The sequence below is a fragment of the Mustela nivalis genome, assembly GCF_964662115.1.
Source record: "Mustela nivalis genome assembly, chromosome: 6".
NCBI classification, from domain to species: domain Eukaryota; kingdom Metazoa; phylum Chordata; class Mammalia; order Carnivora; family Mustelidae; genus Mustela; species Mustela nivalis.
The window spans coordinates 59,661,685-59,684,803 of record NC_139025.1 but is presented as its reverse complement, the minus strand read 5'-3'; the positions used below and the strand labels follow the sequence as shown (position 1 = coordinate 59,684,803).

Genomic DNA, 23,119 nt, shown 5'->3' with positions numbered 1-23,119 from the left:
CATTTGGGTTATTTCTTCTCCTCTTAAGGATAGGGCTGCTATAAATATTCTTTTTCATGTATTCTGTTAACATGTGGAGTAGTTTTCTAGGATATATTCCTAGAGAGTGGAATTGCTGGTGTGTAGAGAATGTGAATATCTAATTTTCAAGAAAGTGACACATTATTACATAGGGTTGTACCAGTTTATTCTCCTACCTGTCATGTACGTGTGTGACTGTTCATTTCCATCCTCTACTGTAACTAGTTATGACTTTATTTTTTTCAACTTAGTAGATAAAAACTGATCTCATTGTGATCTTAATTCCCATTTTTCTGTTTGAGCACAGATTGAATATCTTATATGTTTTGTAACCTTTCATATTTCCTGTCTTATCAATATCCTAAACTTATTTTTTGTTTGTTTATCTTGTTCTTATTGATATTAGGCATTAAAAAATAAATTCTGTATATTAATCCTTGGTTAGTTATGTGTGCCATGTTTCTTCTTGAATGGTCTTATATAGAGGTTCTTAATTTTAATGTAGTAGAATTAATATATTTTTTATTTTATTGTCATGGCTTTAAAAAAAATCTTGTTTTAAGAAATTTTTCCCTACCCCAAGGTCATATGGGTATTCTTCCATATTTTCTCCTAAATGCTTAAAAGTTTTGTTTTTTCCATTTAAGACTTTAACTTAAATGATTTCTTTGAGTGTGAGATAAGTGATAAAATATCAGTTTTCCCCATATGGATATTCAGGTGTTCTAGTATCATTTATTGAAATGTTCTCTCAAACCAAAGATCTGAAGAGGTACATCTAGTTTTCATGTATATGCAGATCTGAATTTGGGCTCTTTATTCTGTTCTTTTGGTCAATTTTTTATTTATCCCTGGTCCAATAGTGTAGTCTTTTTTTTGTTTTTTTTTAAGTTTTATGTGTTTATTTTTAGAGAGGGGGAGAGAGAGAGAGAGAGAGCAGGGGGAGGAGGGGCAGAAAGAGAGAGAAAGAATCTCAAGAAGACTCCCTGCTGAGCACAGAACCCAGTGCAGGCTCATGACCTGAGCTGAAATCAAGAGTAGGATGCTCAACTGACTGAGCCACCCAGGTGCCCCTACAATGTCCAAATTATTATGATAGTTAATTATTATAGTTTTATTATAGTTCTTGATGTCTGGTAGAGCTAGTCCCTACACCATATTTTTATCTAGGAAACTCCTGGTTATTCTCTTCTATATACATTTTAAATTCAGCTTGTCAAGATCCATTAAAAATTCTGTCAACTCTAGGTTATTGTAAGGAGAATTGACATTTTATGATATCAAATTTCTTTTTGGAATACTCTTCTGTTTACTTTAAACTTCTCTGCCCCTACCCATTGTTCTGTAGAAACTCGGGGTTACCTTTGCCCTCTTCTATCCAATCAATAGTGATGTTCACCTGGTGCTTTCTAAATATCTTTCAATTCTACTTCCTTTCTCTATTTCTGTGGTCATTATCCTAGTCCAAAGCACACATTTATTTTGCTAGAATGATAACAACCGTGTTGCTCTCTTCCAAGCTTTTATCCACACAACAGACATAGTATACTCTTTAGAATGTAAATATGCTTTACCTGCAAGCCCCACCAGAGCTTCCCTAGGAGACATTTTTAGAGTCGTGAAGAAGTGACAGGCAGGACATCAACGATGAGAAGCAGCAGGAGGAAGTGAAGATGTGTTCACTTTAATTTTAAATGGGATGGAAGACTCAATGGACTCAAAGAGATAGTGAAGGGGCAGTAATCCAGAAGAGGCAGGAAATAACTTATGTTCCAGTGGGGCAAAGGAGTTGGGGTCAAGGATACAGCTTGAGAAATTAGCTCTGGAATGGAGAAGAAAGGAAACCACTCAAAGACAGGAGAGAAAAAAGATGGAGATGAAGGAAGATAAAGATACACTGAAAACTAAAAAGGAGGGAAGTGGAGAAAGAAAGTGATATCTTTCTTTTCTACAGCAAGGTCACATCTGAGAGTGAGGGTGGAAAGATGGACATTAAGGTGGGCTGTAAATATATGAAGTAAAAGTTAAGTGGGGGGCACAGAGGACACTTAGCATATCCTAGCTAAATCTCATGGTGTCTTTAGTAATCTAATATAATTTTAAAAATGGGCTAAAGAGTCATAAATATTTATATTTCCATATAGATAAATGTACCTATTAGTTTGTTATAAAAAGTCATTTCTGTCTGAGAAATTGAATTTTTTTCATTAATGAATTTCAACTATTTTGACTAAATAGTTTAAATGGGTGATTTTTGATGTTAGTTCATTTCCTGGTGCCAGCAGAATCCCATAAGAGGACAGTAGGACAAAATACAGGTTGATTAAAACCACATCAGATATTATCATTGGAAATCCTTTACTATCTAATAGCTGTCTAGTATTTCTTCCAGGAACATTTGTAAAGAATTGGCCATAAACTAGTCTATAAATTTAAGTTGATTTTAGGCTATGAGAAAATAACCTTTAGAACTTAGAAATTATAGCTTCAAAGTGTGCATGTATAAGCCTGCTTAAGTAGTGGATTGTAGGAGAGGCACCTTGGTGGGATTCCCTGCCATCAGATTCCCTGCCTGGGTCCTTGTCTGGCAGTGCACTGACAAGGCCTGTGTCATTACCAGGCCTGTGTGCCTAGGGTGAAATATGAGTCAGGCTGTGCACTCAGGATTCCCTTTAATGTTTAAGCTGTCTTGTTCATCACGTTAAATAAATACCAGAAAGAAACATTCTCGTCTGTCTTTTTTTTTTTTTTTAATCACTCTAGGAAGCTGTGAGAATGTTTAAAAAGGCATTGGATATCTTTTCTCATTCTGATAAAGGACCAAATGCGGTAGCAGCTTCAGCAGACTGTCTGTATAACTTGGGTCTTTGTTACATGGAAGAAGACAACATACAAATGGTATTTTGTATGTTTAGGAGCATAGATTATTTGTGATTATAGAAAATCATTCTTTGCATTCAATTCCTTTTCTGACCTATACAGTGAGTGATTAGACCAAATTTCTTTCTTTTTTTTTTTAAAGATTTTATTTATTTATTTATTTGACAGACAGAGATCGCAAGTAGGCAGAGAGGCAGGCAGAGAGAGAGAGAGAGGCAGGGGTGGGGGTGGGGGTGGGAAGCAGGCTCCCTGCTGAGCAGAGCCTGATGCAGGGCTCAATCCCAGGACCATGGGATCATGACCCGAGCCAAAGGCAAAGGCTTTAACCCACTGAGCCACACAGGCGCCCTAGACCAAATTTCTTATAAAGGTTGGCTTATTACAATCAGTGTGCACTCTGCAATGCCTACTATATTCTTTTACTTATTCAACACATTTTATTTGAGACTTGTTTGTTCACAGTATTCCAAAGACTAATGTCTGACTCCTACCAAAACAGTAAATCTAACTGTAAGAAATTATTATAGCATAATATTTTTATCACAATAAGAATTTATTTATTAAATTATAAGTACTTTATTTAAAAAAAATTTATTTATTTAGAGAGAAAGGGAACGTGAGCAGGGGAGGGGCTGAGGGACAGGAAGAGCGAGAATCTCAAGCAGACTCCATTTTAAAATTGTTAATGATATGACAAAATAATTGTTATTTTATAATGGCTAACATGGGGTATTTCATAATTTAATTTCTCTACACACAGACATATAGACACAGACACACATAGTCATGCACACACACCCACACACCATTCTAGTCTCTGTATTCATAGGGTCTTGCAACTCCATAAACTTGAAAAAGAGTTGCACTTAATTAGTAGTTCCATTAGGAAATCCCCTAAAATATAAGATTAATTATAAATCTTTTCTGTGTTTTTAGCCCTTTTGGACAACCAGAGCAAACCTATCTTTGCTTTACAATGTTGGGAAAAATTTTAGAGTTCCACTGTTAAGAAATTTCATAACTATATATCTGCTATGGTTCTTGGAGCCTCATGAAAAATAAATGTACAAGTTGTACTTTGAATAAACACAATATGAAGAATAGCAATTAAAATTGTACTTCCGGAAGTACTGTCATCTAACAATATGGGTTATATTGACATTACTCTGGGAGTAAAGGGACCTATAAATTACAGTAATAAACCTGGCCTGTTTATATTACTTTTATTTTCTTAACAAAGTTCACTGGGAAAAATGAATTCAAAGTGACCAAAGATAAGTGAAAACTTTTCTATGATTGTTACACACTATAATTTATTAACATTTTAAATTAATATATTCTACTCATTCATTTATCTTCACTAATATATTCTACTCACTCTGTTCTACTCACTACTTAACAAAATACTCTTCTAGGCTTTTGATTGTTTTACAAAAGCTGTGAAAGCAAATCCTGATTTTGCAGAAGGCTTTTATCAACGTGGGCTTTGTAAAGTAAAACTCCACAAGGATAGCTCTGTCCTGGATTTTAATCGTGCAATTACCCTCAATCCAAAACATTACCAGGTATTTAAATGAATAATTTCAATGATTTGGAGAATGTGTCAAATTTGTTAAAACTACTAAATCTTCATATGTCATTGTTATTAATTAGCAAGATTTGGTTACTTATACCTACTTTTTGGCTGTGTTTTGATAATTCCTGTATCTGTATTTCCCCCTGAACTAAAAATTTTGTTTACAATAGTAATGCTTTACGTAAAAGTGCTTCATGAATTGTGATGTTTATAAATACTGTTAATATTTTATTGTACCTATTATGATTAATATACTGTTATTAATTTTTTTACTTCATCTTTTGCTATCACATTTATTCCTGCCTTTTAAGAGGCTGTACAGACAACACAAAATTCAATAGGTGAAGCTTGACTATGAAATTTGAATATGCTAAATATTAGATGATTTTAGAGAATACTGTTAATTTTCTCAGATATATAATGATAGTGTGCTTATCTAGGAGAATGTTTGCATAATGGAAAGCCTGGAGGTCGCCAGGTATTATGTATTAAGTATAGTGATGTCTACAACTTATTTTCAAATAGTTCAGAAAAATAGATATAATAAATATTGTGAAATAATAATCATTGAATCCACATGGTAGTTATATGGATGTTCATTGTACTATTTTTTAAATTATTCTCTATGTTCAAAATACTTTATTACTTTAAAAAAAGAGTTATTTAGGGGCACCTGGGTGGCTCAGTGGGTTAAAGCCTCTGCCTTTGGCTCAGGTCATGATCCCAGGGTCCTGGAATCGAGCCCCACATCAGGCTCTCTGCTCGGCAGGAAGCCTGCTTCCCTTCCTCTCTCTGCCTGCCTCTCTGTCCGCTTGAGATCTCTGTCTGTCAAATAAATAAATAAAAATCTTAAAAAAAAAAGTTATTTATTTGAGAGTGTGTGCATGAGTGGGGGAGGGGCAAAGGGACTGGGAGAGAGAATCTCAAGCAAATTCCCCACTGAGCTTGGAATCTACACGGGGCTGGGTCCCACAGCCCTCACCGAGATCATGACCTGAGCCGAAACTGAGAGTCAGATGCTCAAGGACTGAGCCACCCAGGTGCCTGTTTGAAATATTTTCTAATAAAAGAGAGTGGGGGAAAAAAGACTATATTTTATACCGCTTTTGGATGGCATGGATTTGTTCAAACTATATCTTTTGGGAGAATTGATGCTTTACTAAAATATTCATTCCTGCTTTCCTCTGCTCTTTTCCTGAAAAGGCATACTTAAGCCGAGTAGCCTTCTATGGTTTGAAAGGCAGATACTCCAAAGCAATCTTGAATTGTAATGAGGCCATTAAAATTTATCCTCAGAGTGTGCGTGCCTATATCTACAGAGGAGTTCTGAAATACTACAACAAGGTAGGGCTGTTTCCTGTCTTGTTAAGTGAGATTTTAGAGTGCGTGGATGCTCAGATTTGTCAAGTTGTGACTAGCTTCCTTTTTCCTTCTGTGGGGGAGAATCCCCATGGTATAAAGGGCACAACTGCATAGAACCCTTTATGCTTTCACAGTACATCAAAGGGATTTCAATTCATAATTTTGCACAAAATAGTGATATTTACTTTTTATATTTATATTTTAACTAGCACTTACTACTTATTAAGAAAGTAGCGTATATTCATTGCAAAGGGTTTGGAAATTACATAGGGGAATAAAGAAGATTAAAATCACCTATTACCCCCATCATCAAGTGAAAATTCCTGAGAGCATTTTGGTTTATTTACATTAGTCTTTTTTTTCCCTGAAAATATGATATGTATTTTCCAAAACTGGGATTATGCTACTTAAAAATTTGTTGTGCCTTGCTTCTCACAATTTTTGAAGATACCATTTTTAAAGACTGAATAATATTCTACCATAGTTTATTTTTATTGTTGGGCATTTTACTGTTTTACCATTTTGCTGTCTTAAATAATACACACACTGAGAACAAAGCCATTGCTGGAATTTATGATTGACTCCTAAATGGAACTTACTGGATCAAATGGTGTGAGCAGCCCCATTGATATCTGATACTTCATGGAATACTTTGTTTCTCCCTACTTTTCTTTTCTGACCTTTCTTTGTAACTATTTCATATGAAATATTTTGCAAATAATACCTTAAGACAAAGGTAAGACCTTGTATTACATGTTAAGTCCATGAAAATTACTATCTACAGAAATGAATGCTCTAAGTTATCAGAGAAGCATCAAAGAGGAAGTGAAAGAGACCATGGGTAGAAAACATGACCATTATGTTACATAACAGTATGAGTGACAGAAGCAAGCAAGGTTTGGTGAATGTTTGCTGGATGAATGTGGCTTCTCTTTTACTAATAAGAAGTATAGGGTGCCTGGGTGGCTCAGTGGGTTAAGCCGCTGCCTTTGGCTCAGGTCATGCCTGGGTGGCTCAGTGGGTTAAGCCGCTGCCTTTGGCTCAGGTCATGATCTCAGGGTCCTGGGATCGAGTCCCGCATCAGGCTCTCTGCTCAGCAGGGAGCCTGCTTCCTCCTCTCTCTCTCTGCCTGCCTCTCTGCCTACTTGTAATCTCTCTCTGTCAAATAAATAAATAAATCTTTAAAAAAAAAAAAAAGAAGTATAATCTTTTTGCTTTATAGCAATATTGGCAATAAGATAATCATCTAAATTAAATTATATATTGAATTTTATTTGTGGGTAGGAGAAACATTATTATAAATAATTCCTACCAAGAGATCTTAATTAACTCTGTGAAAGATTAGCTTAATTGTCTTGATTTCACAGATGATGCACAGAATAGGTAAATGAATGTTCCAAAAAATTTGATAGAATCGAGAATTTATTTTGCAATTAAATTTCAGTCCATTATTATTGATCCTTCTTATCTAGTTATTTTTTTCTTTGTAGGCTTATAAGCTAGCGATTACAGATTTAACTACAGCTATCAATATGGACAAAAACAGTTATGTAGCATTTTATAACAGAGCATTATGCTACACCAAGATAAACGAACTTCGAATGGTAAGTGACCATTTTAGTAAACTACACATTTGTAAACACATTTAAAGCAAGTGTAAAGCATTTTCTTCTGTTATAGTTTTGAAAAGTATTTCCTGTGGAAATACACATACACACACATAAACACACACACAAACTTGAGAAACCAAAGAACAGTTTCAAAGAATATTTAAGGTTTTATTGGTCCTCACCAAATATATTTATACAATCTTTGCAATGTCACATGAGAATTAATTTTACAATGCTCATAAGCATTTAAAGGTATTTACAAATTAAAATATATTTCACAATTCTCATTTGAGTGAATGTTTCTACTGATATACTGCTTGCAGAATTTTTTTTTCCAATATGCTTTTTTTAAAATTTTTTATAAACATATAATATATTTTTATCCCCAGGGGTACAGGTCTGTGAATCGCCAGGTTTACACACTTCACAGCAGTCACCAAAGCACATTGCTTGCAGAATTTTTAAGCAGTGATCATTAACAATATCTTTGCTTCAAAATCTCAGCATTAGCTAGAAAAGTTTGTTTAGGGATTTTTTTTTTTTTTTTTTTTGTACAGTACTCAGACCACAGACGCAGCAGGGAGTTTTCCACTATGGTTTCCAGGTCTGGGACCAGCGACAAGCATTGCCTATGTATTTTGAAGCCCCAAATGATGGCTGCAGTAAAGCTTTTTCCTCTGTTTGTCCTGATCCACCTTCTACCTGGGCAGAATGTCTTTTCTGTTTTCTAATCTTACCCTTCTCTTCCCTACCCCTGCAGGACTGGTCCTTTCCAGATTTCTCGCTGGCCAGCTGGTCTTGGCCTCTCATTGCCTTGCCTGCCCTCTCGCTTCTCTCCTCTGTTGTTCTGTTGTCTGCTTGTCTTCCCTTCTCATTTCTCTCTACTTCCACAGTTAGTGAAGCTTTCCTCTAAGAGACTACCTCGCATTCCCACTGTTCTCCTCCAACCTCCTTGAAATTTGGACAGTGGAATCTGTTTAAGACGTTGGGAGATTTAGAGAGGTATTTGCTATGGAAAGGAAGAAGTTGAGAACCATTGTTCCTACCTAAGAGACTGTAGAATTCCTGGCAGCCCGTCTGTCAGGTTTCCTCCAGAAATCTTGACAAACGAATAACTAATTTTTAAGGAAGGAGTTGTTAAGATTCTAAAAGCTAATTAAAGGATCATTTATCAAGTAACCTGCACAGCAGGCATCTTTGACCGGCTCCCTCCCCACCCCATTCCTGCCTTTTCTGGGTAACTCTGAAGCCACAAACAATGGACTGGGTGGGGGCAGGGAACTCCCATTTTTGTTATCTCTGATATCTAGCAGAATCAGTGTTCTAATTCAGTGTTCTAAAATGAGAAACTACCTGGAGATCTAACTAGAATAATGACATATTGGTTATCTTAGAGCTGCCAGCCAGCTCACACATTTCCTCCAACGAAGACACTTTACAGAGGAGGAAATGGAAGCAGGGAGAAGTTAGGAACATATCCAAGTCACACAGAGTAGAAACCTGGATTGGCGTTCACAGGTTTGTTTGCTTCTGGCTAACAGTCTTTAGGTGGCTTTGTAAAACCAGCTGACCTCCAGCATGTGGACCGGATGTCATTTAACAGTGTCTGCCCCTCCCTGTTTGTCTCCCTCCACCTGTTTCTCAGCATTCTTGTCGTGACTAGAGTGAGAAAACCCAAGTACCTTTCTGCAGAAAATGCACTTAGGCATTCTTCTAAGATATGCTATCATAAAAAATTAAGAAGAGGGGAATTCTGCTTCCTACCACCTCATTTCAATATAAATAACTGTTACCACTTACTTAGGGCTTATTGGGTGACAAGCACTGAGCTATATGCTTTACCAACATACAATCAAAATATTTTTAAGTGGACTTTTACAACAACATGATGTTATTAATATTCCAATTTTATATGTGAGTAGAGTGAGGCTTAGTGTTAAGTAATTTCCCCAAGACTGAAGATCTAGTAATAATAGCAGAGGCATGATCCAAATCCTGCTCACTGACCTTCATGACATCTCATTTCCCACCTTTTGTTTCCTCCTGTGTCACCTATTCAGCTGCTTAGTGGATCTCTAGGGCATCTTACAGGTTTTATGTTCTGGGATTCCATGACAGGAAAACTGCAAACATTCTCGTTTTGTTTTGTTTTGTTTTATGCATATTATGAATTATTTTTACAGCTCTGCCAGAGGTTTGCTTATAATTTTGTCACAACGCACATACAGGATTTTTAATTGTACAGTTCTTTTAGACACTTGAGTGTTTGGTAATGAAATACTGGAGAAGGACCAATGAGCAAATAGTAAAATGCTTATTTGTATTTTCAGTTAGCATGAGCTACAGGCATAGAAAATTTGACCCTTTTCTGATGAAACAGTAGAGGCTACTTTCAGGCAAACAGGTTTGAGCGATGATAGGTAGTAACGGCCCACAGCCACCCCCTGGCTGAATAGAAAGCCCAGTCAGGTGACCCACCTTAAAATATCTGTAGGCCTTAACTAATTAAAGGACTTTTTACAACCTGACACAATTACTAAAAAAGGAGGAGATTCCAAACTTGGCATACCTCTTCACCCTCCCTCTTTAAAAACAGTGTCCACCCACTACCTCCTTATAGGCTTTCCTCTGCTGGCCTGCCTGCCCATTCACTTGCTGTGTATTTGATATACTTCTACTTCCTTTGTTTTGCTTCAGGTGAAATCTGTCACTGCCCATGCCACCAGTTTCCACCCCATCAGCGCCCTATATCTGGGAACCCCCATCCAGTTGAGAGACGCCCCATTTAAACATCATAGAAATCTATATGGCACTTTTGGACAAAATGTTCAGTAGGAAAATAAGAGCTTAAGTTCCAACCCAGATTTATGCTATTCTTAGTACCTGGTATAGAGTTAGTGGAAAGAATAAAAAAAGATTAAAGTAATGGAGAAAGGTCCTAGGAATTGATAATTCTTAGTTTAGATTAGTGTCTTTCAAAATATAAGTATGCTTATCAAAATATTTTGAAGTAATTTTCCAATGAGTGATTATTTGTGTATTAAAATCGATTTTCATTGATTTGTGATTTATTCATTCAACAAAAATTTATCTACTGCCATTAGAGGCAGGCACTGAGTTAGTTATTGGCTTTACAATGGTAAACCAAATAGATAAACTCTGCCTCCATAAAGATTAGGTTTCAGTGGGAAAAACAATAAAACACTAAAAAGGAATTAAATTTTAAAAGGTAACAAGCGCTGTGCTTTAATGTCAAAAGTCATTTGGGGAAACTACTGAGAGGGGGAAGGGTATTGCGTCTCCCACCCTCAACCATTCCAAACCATATACAATAAAAATCCTTAGGATGATCCAGAGATTACATGTGAAAGGCGAGCACAGTGTGGATCATTTATTAAAAACATAGCAGTGTCTGTAATATTTAGTTAACAGGACCCTTTAAATCTGAGTGATTATTTTTGGCCATAAAAGTAAGTCACATTAAAAATCCATGTTAGGTCCTAGTTTGGGCATAAACACATTTGTTCATAGCCAATGTGGAAGGCCCTAGAGAGTTAAATCTATGTTGTAAGTGATTATTTTATTTTTAGGCATTAATAGATTATGGAATTGTGCTTCTTCTTGATGCTGGAGAAACTGTGACTTTAAATACTTTCATTAATCGTGGACTCATCTACGTAGAGTTACAGCAGTATAGTTTCGCATTGGAGGTAAACCTTCCTTCCTGTTTTCTTGTAAAAATGAACCCACTTGATTTTGCACATTCTCTTCTGAAAACTAGTGAACAAATTTTTCTTGGTATCAAATGGCAATATTAACAAGCAATAAAAACTTAGCAAGAACTGTATTGAAGTACTTTGAATGAATAATACAATCTTTGCTCAAAAATGTGTATTTTTACTTTGTTTTGATTACAGGTAAACAGTTAATATATAAAAAAGTGTTTCTGATTTGATGAACTATCAATACACTCACCTTCTCTCACGGAGTATCTTGGCTACAAATAAAACTCAATTATTTGGCAAATAAAATGATTTATGTATCAGTTTATTTTGCAGCTCGGTGCTAATTCTTCCTCATTCAGAATTTTCCTCATTCCCCACTGAAAATATATAAAAATAAATCTGTTTGTTTAGCATAGGGCAGAAAATGGCTGCTCAAAATAGGCTACGGGGAATAGACTTTTAAGTTACTGGAAACAGGCACTCAGAATTGCAATAAAAGAGCATCTGCAGTGTATCAAAAGAGAAATAGGTTGTTTAAAATGTATTTTAGTAATTAATTGTTATTAATTATAATTAAACAAAATTCATCATTTTCATTTTTATCTTATTTGTATTGTCTATTTTAAATTAACTTTGGAATTAAGATTAAGAGATATGAGGCAAAAATCAAATAGTAATTTGAAGTTGGCGGTTAAATAATGGTAGTTTGCTTTTGTGTTTCTGAGGAAAGACAACAGAATAACAATGAGAATAACAATAACAATAAGAATGTAATGAGTGTTCCCTAATTTTTTCACCTTTAGAGATGGCTTGTATTATTTTTCTGTGTCCTAGAGTTAACTTTAGAGATTCTACTCCCACAGAAATACTTATTATTAAGGAGGTGTCTGAAAAATCTTGTTCTAGGGAATTTATACTATGAAGAAATGTAATTTTAAGAGTTGAACTCCTTTAGGTTTTGGTTTTGAGATATACCATTTAGAATTCCCTCAAGAAGAAGAGGCTAAAGAACTTTTTTGGGATAGGAAAGTGAGCTATGGAACTCTGGGTCACAGTATTTGAGCGGAACAAGTGAGGAAAATGGGAAAGACTTCAGCTGTTGGGGAGTTAAATTCAGGCCCTGTGTTATCTAGTAAGTATATACCATTTAGTACTTAATAAAATCTTCCAACTAGGAAGGGCAAGATTTGAACTCAGATCTTTCTTAATTCCAAATCTTATGCTCTTTCTCACAAGGCAAGTAACTGGCATTGGTGGTAAAATCACAGAGATCATTAAGACAGAGTTCCAGTCCTTGAGGAGCTCATGGTCTAGTGGGAATCATTATTAACCCTTTCTTTTCTTTACCCCACATCAACTCATGAGTCAGTCCAGTTAGCTCTCCCATCAAAACACATTTTTAATTCATCACTTCTCATTTTTGCCACTGCTGTCCTCCTAATTCAGGCCACAATCATCTCTCCTTTGTGGACTTTGTAGTAGCTTCTTAACTGGCCTCTCTGATTTTGTTCTTGTTCCCCAGCATGCTGTTTCTTACACAACAGCCAGAGAGACCTCTTAAAAACATAAAGAAGGTCGAATTATTCCTTGGCTCAAAACATTCCATTGCTTCCTATAACATTTAGAATGCAATCTGGATTCTTTTCTTTTCTTTTTCTTTTGCAATCAGAATTCTTGACTATGGCCAGCCAAGACCCTACATGATCTGATTGTTGTTTACTCATCTGACTTCATTGTCATATGTTCCTCTTTTCTTACTACAGCCACTCCACTCTGGCCTTTTGCTATTCCTTGGAAATGCCACGCTCCCTTCCTGCCTCAGAATCATCTTACAAGCTATTCCTTAAACATAGAATGCTCTTCCCACTGATCTGTTTGTGGTTCATACCTTCCTTTCCTTTCAGATTTCTGCCTAAATGTGGCCTCCTTAGTCAAAAAGACCATAGATTGATTAAAATGGAATTTAAAAAATTAAAATAAACTCAAAATAAGTCTGGAAAGGGAAAGCAAAGGAACAGAAAACAGAGGAAACCAGAAGAAAACAAAAAATAAAATTTAGACCTAAATGTAACCATATCAGTGTTATATTAAATAGAAACAGTCAAATAGACCTACTAAAATAATGAGAATATCAGATTGGAATTTTTAAAAAACCTTAACTATAGGGGCACCTGAGTGGCACAATTAAGTGTCTGACTTGGCTTCAGCTCAGGTCTTGATCTCAGGGTTGAGAAATTGAGCCCCAAGTCAGCCTCCATGCTCAGTGTGGAGTCTACTTAAGACTCTCTCTCCCTCTCCTTTTGCTCCTCCCCACCTCTCTATCTCAAATAAATAAATATGTCTTTAAAAAAAAAAAAGCCCTAGCTATATTTTGACTCTAGGAAACATACTTTAAATGTAATGAAAAAGTCTGGAAAAAAAAGCACGCCAGGCAAACACTAATTAAAAGTTTAAAAAAAGATGTTTTTCTCAAAGTAAAGTGAAAAATATTAATTTGAAACTATTAATTTGAAACATTAAATTAAGAAAAAAATGCAGGTTGAGGAAGAACCAGTGAAAGAATATAAGACCTAATATTAAGAGGGCTAGATAAAAAAAAAAAAAAAGAAAGCAGAGTCTTAAAACCTGCATACGGAAAAATTTTTAGTGGGAGTGATTGATAAATAGTGTGGTTAAGTAGGACAAACACTGAAAACCTTTTAGTTAATTGAAAGTTGTATGTCCTACCTTCATAGGAACACACTGACCAGGAAGTAGAATGCAGCATTTAGACTGGCATTGTTTAGGAAGTTAATGGTTAAGCTGGTTGGCTTGAGAACATTTGTTTATCTCTTTGTCCTCTTGAAAACCTATCAGGAAAACAGTAAACGAATAAAAGGATATAATTCCACAAAGTTAAAGATAGTGGAGAAGAGCTCTTTGGGGCAACCAAAACTACCACTCAAGATTTTAATACCTCAAACTTAAAAATGAATGGGTAGCCAAGGAGCCTACACTTGAGGGAAGTGAAACAGAGACTAAAGCAAACAAATGCATTGCCATAGGTATATGGGATAGTGGCAGAAGGGGAGGTGTATGAAATGATGGTGTAAGATAGCTAAATATTATCCTATGTCAGAAGTTAAACATGATAGAATACTCATGTTATTAGAAATTTGAAGGTAAATAGAACAAAACCTAGCAAGTTGTGAAAGCAATTGTCTTTGTTCAGTAGACTTGGGTACAGGGAGGAGGAGCAAGAGGGGGAGTGGGGCTCCTTATAAGCTTTGGGAGATTTAGAGAGGTATTTGCTATGCTATTAGCTTGAAATAGCTAAGAACAGTTTACCAATTACAAAATAAAGTTGGCCTTATGGAACAAGAACAATCAGTTGAGGGGATATGGGGACATGGCCGCTGTGTGTTGACCATGCCTTCAAGGGGACTGATAGTGACAAGAGTTAGAATGACAAGGCCAAGTGCAGTTTTGGGGGAGGGAGGATTGAAGGAAGGCACATTAGGGCAGGGCAGTGAGCCAATGATTAAAGATAGAGAAAGCCCCAGGACTATGGAGGAGCAAGTTTCCAGAGGAGATAGGGAGGAATAAAGTCAAGAGTCCACCTTCTGACACAGAAAGTGAGACAGTGTGGATGAAGGTCTTTACAAATAAACTCATCAGTGGAGGGAATAGGAGTTGGGATTTTGCTTTGTATGTGAGTGACTTCATGTGGTTTGTTTTTTATGATCTCCATATTAGAGAAAAGATTCATGCAGACAAGAAAACCCATAAAAATTCTGTTAGCTTTATTCTAAGTAATGCTAACAGTGATCATTTATGTCTATTGCTGATAATTAATGCCTAATTTCCATGTAGCATAATAACAGTTATGTATGTAAAGTCAAGTTGCCATTTGTAAATTATATCTGATTACAAAATAAAACTTGGTATTCTCCATCTTTTAAGTTAGTGGTCACTCCACACAGCCCTCAAATTAATAAGAATGTTTGTAACGAATCTGACCCTTGTAAATTTGCCTCCATTTTAGCAAAATCAATCTTTGTAGGGCAGCTAGCCGGCAGCATATCTGATTAGATTATATTTGAGTAGACAATAACTTAATTGTTTTTTCCTAAATATTTCCATTTAATATCAAAATATACTTGAGGAATCTAAATGGGGAGTCTGCAGTCACAGATTGGTCGATGTGACTCATACCCTCCTAGAGTCCTAGGAAGGGCTCGTAGAGTGTTAATTTGACCCTATTGCTCCCTCTTTCACACCAGTATTTGCAGAAATCTCATTCTACCCGCACAAGACAGCCAGCTTCCTCCCTGTGGCACAGCCTGGGAAGGTTGGTGGATGAAAGAGGAGCAAAGAGAAGGAAAGCGGAAGGGAGAAGGAGAAGGAGAGGGAGACCACCTATGAAGGTTAGCTCCTCTTCAGTGCCTAAGAGAGGACAGTGAGTGTTAGGGCCACAAAGTCAGGACCTTTTGTGGGCTTAGCACTTTTTATTCTCTTAACCTCCTCCTCCCCAGGGCCATTCAGGTCTATCCTAGCTGACTTCTCTAACTCAAAACCTTGGGGTTAGAGTTTACATTGCTTCCTCTCAAGAGCTTCTAGGATCTCTGGACAAAACGACATACTTCTTCCCAGAAGTGTGGATTACAAAGTAGGAGCAGCGTTAGTCAATCCACACAAACCACCCAGTTACACACTTTTCTGGGCCTAGGTGCCTGTTTGTCCTCTAAACATACACTGCCAAAACTTATCTCCAAGTGAATTTCCATTTCTATCTAGAAGGGGAAGTCTCTGGTGATGTGCACTGGGAAAAAACAATAAAAAGAAAGCAGATGAAGTAACTCATTACACAGAGCAGGGCAAAGCCACAGGGAAAGTGGAAACCAGTAGCATAAGATTCTGAGTGACTTTTCAGTTATGGGTTTCCTCTGTTCCATCCATTCTCATTAGCTGTGATACTAAAATGAAAAATAAAGTTTGAGGAAGATGTATATTTTAATGTTTGTGTTAAGTATATTCATGGTAGAATCAAAGTTAGAAGGAAGTTTAAGAAAGCACAAAAGATAATGTTACAAAATTAACAGTTTATAAAACTATTTCAGGATTTTAAACAAGCTGCACTGATAAGCAAGACTAATGTGAGCCTTTGTCAAGCAACTGCCATGTGCTATCACAGGTATGGAGTGCAATTTATGTTGATGTGAAAGCAGGTAGAGCCATCATATTTATAATGATAGAAGAATAAAAGAAACAGGAAAATGTTGTGGAACTAAGAGTATAAAAATGGGGAGAGACACAAAGTTTCCTTGTAGAGAAGTGGGGAGCCCTCCTGAGTGTGTCATTATAATAAATGATTTAGCCAAGTCTTCCAAGAAATAACTGCATCATGGCATTGGGGAACCCATCTGATACAACCCCATTACTGGAAAGGACCTTGATAATATACAGAATAAAATCATGCATAGCTTGAAATAGCTAAGAACAAAATAAAATTAATTAATTTTGTTCATAAAATGGAACTAACTTTTATAAAGCCTGTTTCCTGGAAGAGAGAGTGATTTCAAAACATAGTCTCAAGAAAATTTTGCATTTAGAAAACATAGTCGTAAATCTAAAACTAATTACAACAATACCAGTAAATATCCCCAAAATATAAGAAAATCTATAAAAAACTCATTACTTAAAACATTATTACCTGTTTCTGGGGTTATTATAAAAATAAGTAATGGGGCACCTGGGTGGCTCAGTCAGTTAAGCATCCTGACTCTTGATCTCAGCTTAGGTCTTGATCTCAGGTTTTATGAGTTTGAGCCCTGTGTTAGGGGCTGTATTGGGGGCTACTTAAAAAAAAAAAAAGTTAGTTAGAGAAGGGGAGAAAAGAATAGGCTCAAATATAGATGACAATCGGTTTAAAAGTTACTCAGATAATATGAGAGTAGGTAGATTTTGTTAACAGTAGTGTTTATGTTTCTATATATACATTTGGCATCTAAAACTTAGTTTCTGATCATTTTGCTTTAAAAAGCATAGAGATTTAGCCATGAAGATTTTTTGGTAGGATGAGATATATTCGATTAAGTGATAGTTTACAGTACTATTTTTCATGAAACAACAGCAATTAATTGGAGGAGAAACTTGGATATTCACAAATTATGTAAGCTAGGCTGTGTAAATATCCAGTTTAGAGAATAGAACATAGTTTGAATTATTTAGGAAATCAGCATTCTTTTTTTCCCCCCTTTAGGACACAGATAGTACAGCTACATTTTTCTTCGAAAGTCAGACTTTTAATTTTATGAACATAGTAATATAATAATTGCTACTTGTAAAAGGTGTCATTGAGGTAAAAAGCCTAAACGGGTCTCAGACATTTAATTTTATATAGAAAGCAAAACATAGTCACACCATTGTCTATATTAATCCAGGAACCTTTGTACAATTCATCTCTTTAGGTAATTGTCATTCTTAAAAAGAGATGGAATAATGATGACTGATATGTTTGTTTTGGTGGGTGAGTGCAGACCAAAAATGTCTGAGGTCATTGTATTCTCTTAAAATTAAAAAAAAAAAAAAAAAAAAAAAAAGACTCCAAAATTTCTCTCAGCCTCATTCTTATGTTTAGCAACTATTAGAGACAGTAAAGTTCTCTCTGTGTCAGTTCCTGAGCTCTTTTATGAAATGTAATCACTGGGTCTATATGGCAGAGCCTCCTTAAGCTGATACTGCTTTGCAATTCCAAATAACCCAACTTTCATCAGCCGACTGGAATCTCTATTGTCCTTTAATAAAAGTAGAATTTAAATCAACAGTAAAGCCCTGATAACTCACAGTCCCAATTCCATGTGTTTTAAGTTTTACTGAATTTAGCAATAAGGAATGTTTAGTGATTGGTTATATTTATTCCAGGAAAAGTATTTTTGCTTTTCAAGGTAAGCTATAATATGCTTATACCACAGCAGCTTGGTTTCTAAGTACTGAGATTCATTATTGATGTCTTATAGTGGGGAAAGTAAAAGTTTTCCCATTTGGAAAATTCAAAAAAAGGAATAAATCTTTAAATTTTAGGACTTTGATCTTTGAACTCATGGGGTTGCAGACTTTTGAAGTATGCCTTTGTATATATCTGGCTCTCACTCTTGTGGTTGCTAGGAGACAACATTCCTTAGGCTGAATATCCTACTTGTTGTCCAATTTGGTTACTAAGAGTGTTATGGTAGAGTTAATTTTTAGATCTCTTTGAGAAAGGCACTTTCAGATTAAAAAAAAAAAAAAAAAATGCCACAGAGGGAAAGCCTGATTTACTCAGTTACACGTCCTAGCCACTTTTTATCCCAGAATGTCTATTTAATGTCTATTTTGTTCTTTTTAATATTTGCATAAAGTAATTTTGAACCTTTGACTCTGCAAGCCACATTCTTTAGTATTGGGAGGTATTTATGATTTATTTGTACAACTCAGTAGGGCACATCTGGTCACGTATGTGATTAATTTGGAAAATGCAGTGGGCTTTTATGTCTGTGGCCTTGCCTGCACACTCAGCACATGGTCCATAGTTATGGACACTCTAATGATAATCATGCACCTTTCTCAGTGATCATATTATTTTATATTTATCAAAACACATTTTATTAAAAAAAGCTAATTTTAAATTTTTTATATTTGTAATTGATGCTTAATAATTTATGTCTTGGCTGGATATATATCCTGTTCTAGATACTTGACCACGTCCTCTGTTCTTTAACTGCCATGTGATTGTTTAACAAAGGCTTCAATCTAGGATTTTGTGTGATATCTACATATTCAAAAAAATGAGACTGCTTTTTCTAAGTTGCCTTTCTGTTTGTCTTTCTTTCTTTCTATTTGTAAGGGGGTTGGGAAGTCTCTGGTTTTGGCAATGTCACCTTCTCTGGACTTGATTTTTGTCATTGTCATCTTTGAGGAGGTTGCTATGTGTCTTTCAAGGTCTCTTTCTAACTTTAGGGTTTAATAATTATTTACTTAGTCTGAATAGATTAGATGCTCATTAAACTTTAGTGCTTATAGAGGAGTTAAGATAGCAGAGTAGTAGAGTGACCCGAAGCTTCTCTCATCCCTTGAACACAGCTAGATAGTTATCAAGTCATTCTGAACACCCAAGAAATCAATCAGAGGTCTGTGAAAACAAAAACTGCAAGTCCATAAGTAGCAAAGTGACCACCTTTGGAAAGTAAGAGATGTGGAGTTGACTTAGGGGAGATATGGCTGTGGATATATTTGCGGGGAGGGAGACTACTTACAGAGGCTGCCACAAAGTATTAGAAGCCGTGGAGTGCAAAATCTGGATGTTTAGTAGTCCATTGCCATGCAGGACATGCCTGGCTTAAAGGTGTTCAGGTGACAAAGTCAGGTAGAATCTCAGGACTGAAAGCATAGTCTGAAGATTCCCTGGGTTGAAAGAATGGGTGGCTCCAACACGCTGCACTGTTCCCAGGCATAGAAGTGGGGAAGTTTGGACACAGGAAGAATGAATGCAGGGTTCTGAGAGAAATTGGGGACACGAGAGGGGTGATTGATTGCTCTTCCATGAGGGTGCACTGAAACGTAGGGCACAGACTTTCAGCTTGGAGGCTAAAGATCAGGGCACCACCATACTCATCTTGCCCAACAGCACCATTAGCCTTCAGGAAGCAAACTAATGCCACCCAGAGGAGGCTGGGGCTCCTTACACCAAGCCCCCCCTTCCTCCCACCCCCATGCCCTGGAGGCACATTTCCACTGAAACAATTCAGCCAGAGAATCAGCACAACAGACCTCTCTCCTAGAGGACCAGCACAAACAACTAGCTGACACATGTCTACTGATAATGACCAACACCAAGGAAATACAATTTTAAGGACATATTATGAACAACTATATGCCAATAAATTAGTCAATCTGGAAGAAATGGATGCATTCTTGGAAATTTATGAACTACCAAAACCGAAACAGGAAGAAATAGAAACTCTGAACAAACCCATAACCACCAAAGAAATTGTAGCAGTAATCAAAAGCTCCCAAAAAACAAGAGTCCAGGGAGAGATGGCTTCCCTGGGGAATTCTACCAAATATTTAAAGAAGAGTTAATAGGACTCTTCTGAAGCTGTTTCAAAAATAGGAATGGAAAGAAAACTTCCAAATTCATCCTATGAGGTCAGCATTACCTTGATCCCAAAACCAGACAAAGACCCCAGCAAAAAGGAGAATTACAGACCAATATCCCTGATGAACATGGATACCAAAATTACTTTCCAGAATACTAATCAATAGGATCCAGTAGGACATGAAAAGGATTATTCACCATGACCAAGTGGGATTTATCCCTGGACAGCAAGGGTAGTTAACATTTGCAAATCAATCGACGTGGTATATCACATTAATAAAGCAAAGGACAAGAGCCATATGATCTTCTCCATTGATGCAGAAAAAGCATTTAACAAAATATAGCATCCTCTCAATTAAAACTTTCTCCACAGTGTAGGGATAGAGGGAATATACCTCAGTATCATAAGAGCCATCTACAAAAAAACCACAGCAAATATCATTTTCATTAGGGAAAAACTGAAAACTTTCCACCTAAGATCAGGAACATGACAGAGATGCCCACTCTTACTATTATTTTTCAATATAGACTAGAAGTACTAGCCTCAGCAATCAGACAACAAAAGGAAGTACAAAGCATTTAAATTGGCAAAGAAGTAGTCAAATTCTCACTCTTCAGTGATGGCATGATACTTTGTGTGGAAACCCAGATGAATCTACCCCCAAATTGCTGGAACTCAAACATGAATTCAGCAGTTTCAATGCACAGAAATCAGTTGCATTTCTATACACCAATAATAAAGCAGCAGAGAAAAGAATCAAGGAATCAGTCCCATTTGTGATTGCCCCAAAAACATTAAAATACCTAGGAATAAGCCTAACTAAAGAGGTAAAAAATCTGTACCCTGAAAACTACAAAGCACATATGAAGGAAATTGAAGAGGACAAAAAGGAATGAACAAGCATTCCATGTTCATGGATCGGAAGAACAGATATTGTTAAAATGCCTATACTACCCAAAACAATCTACACATTCAAAGTAATCTCTATCAAAATGCCACCAGCATTTTTCACAGAGCTGGAACAAAGAATCCTAAAATTTGTATGGAACCACAAGATGCTGAATAGCCAAAGCAATTTTGAAAAAGAAAAACAAAACTGGAATCATCACAATTCTTGATTTTAAGTTATATTACAAAGCTGTAATCATCAAGACAGTATAGTACTGGCACAGAAACAGAACATAGATCAACAGAACAGAATCGATAACCCAGAAATTGTCCCACAACTATATGGTCAACTAATCTTGGACAAAACAGGTAAGACTATCCAATGGAAAAAGGACAGTCTCTTCAACAAATGGTATTGGGAAAACTGGACAGCAACATGCAGAAGAATGAAACTAGACCAGTTAGTTACACCATACACAAAAATTAATTCAAAATGTGAGACAAGAATCCATCAAAATCCTAGAGAAGAACATAGGCAGAAATCTTTCTGACCTTGGCTGTAGCAACTTCTTACTAGACATGTTGCTGGTGGCAAGGGAAACAAAAAAGCAAAAATGAACTACTGGGACTTCATCAAGATTAAAATCTTCTGCACAGCAAAGGAAACAATCAACAAAACTAAAAGTCAGCCTATGGAATGGGAGAAGATGTTTTCAAATGACATAACTGATAAAGGATTAGTATCCAAAATCTGTAAAGAACTTACTGAACTCAACATCCCAAAACCAAATAATCCAGTTAAGAATTGGGTGGAAGACATGAATAGACACTTTTCAAAGCAGACATCCAGATAGTTAAAGACACATGAGAAGACACTCAACATTACTCATCATCAGGGAAATACAAATAAAAACCATGATAAGATACCACCTCACACCAGTCAGGCTAAAATTAACGACACAAGAAACAACAGGTTTTTGCAAGGATGTGGAGAAAGGGGAACACTCGAACTGTTGGTGGGAATGCAAACTGGTGCAGCCACTCTGGAGAACAGTATGAAGGTTCTCCAAAAAGCTAAAATAGAATTACCCTATGATCCAGTAATTGCACTAATAGATATTTACCCAAAGGATACACAAATTCAGACTCAAAGGGGTACATACATCCTGATTTTTAAAGCAGCATTGTCAGCAATAGCTAAACTATGGAGAGTCCATTTGTCCATCAACTGATGAATGGATAAAGAAGAGGTGGTGTACACACACACACACACACACACACACACACACAGACAGGAGTATTACTCAGCCATAAAAAAGATGAAATCTTGCCACTTGCACAACATGTATGGTTCTAGAGTATATTAAGCTAAGACAAATAAGTCAGAGAAAGACAAATACCATATGCTTTCATTCATATGTGGAATTTAAGAAACAAAACAGATAAAACAGATGAGCATATGGAAAAAAAGTGAGAGGGAAACAAACGATAAGAGACTCTTAATGATAAAGAACAGGCTTGATGGAGGGTGGAGGATGGTCTAGATGGGTGATGGGTATTAAAGAGGGCACTCAGTATGATGAGCCCTGGGTGTTGTATGTAAGTGAGGAACTACTGAACTATACTCCAGAAAACAATACTGCCCTGTAGGTTAACTAAAATAAACAACAACAACAACAACAACAATAACTATAGGCATGATAACTAGATAGGTATAGAAAAATAGCTTCAATTATTGTCTTATTTTTTCTTTTAAAATTGATTAGTTTATACAAAAAGTGATACTGTATTTTATAAACCATATATTGGTATATGTACTCACAAAGATTTTTAATTTCCGCCTGGGTATGAGTGGGGAAGTGTGTTTGATGCAGTTGGATGTCAATTTACTAGAAGCATTTCAATGATATATAAGAAAATGATGAGAGAACTGAGATTGCT

At 36.2% G+C, this 23,119-nt stretch overlaps 1 protein-coding gene across 7 annotated transcripts in view; it reads left to right on the top strand.

Moving 5' to 3' along the window:
* The window catches only part of TTC6 (tetratricopeptide repeat domain 6), a 222,677-nt gene that overhangs the window by 182,790 nt on the left and 16,768 nt on the right, over positions 1-23,119 (top strand). For 4 of the 7 annotated variants that reach the window (XM_082737772.1, XM_082737771.1, XM_082737770.1 and 1 more), the window contains 7 exons: positions 2,785-2,919; positions 4,317-4,466; positions 5,681-5,821; positions 7,330-7,443; positions 11,040-11,159; positions 15,437-15,580; positions 16,274-16,347. In XM_082737772.1, the coding sequence (XP_082593898.1) occupies positions 2,785-2,919; positions 4,317-4,466; positions 5,681-5,821; positions 7,330-7,443; positions 11,040-11,159; positions 15,437-15,580; positions 16,274-16,347 (878 nt within the window). The remainder of the gene's footprint in view (positions 1-2,784; positions 2,920-4,316; positions 4,467-5,680; positions 5,822-7,329; positions 7,444-11,039; positions 11,160-15,436; positions 15,581-16,273; positions 16,348-23,119) is intronic. The other 3 variants (XM_082737775.1, XM_082737773.1, XM_082737774.1) reach the window with 2 other exon arrangements.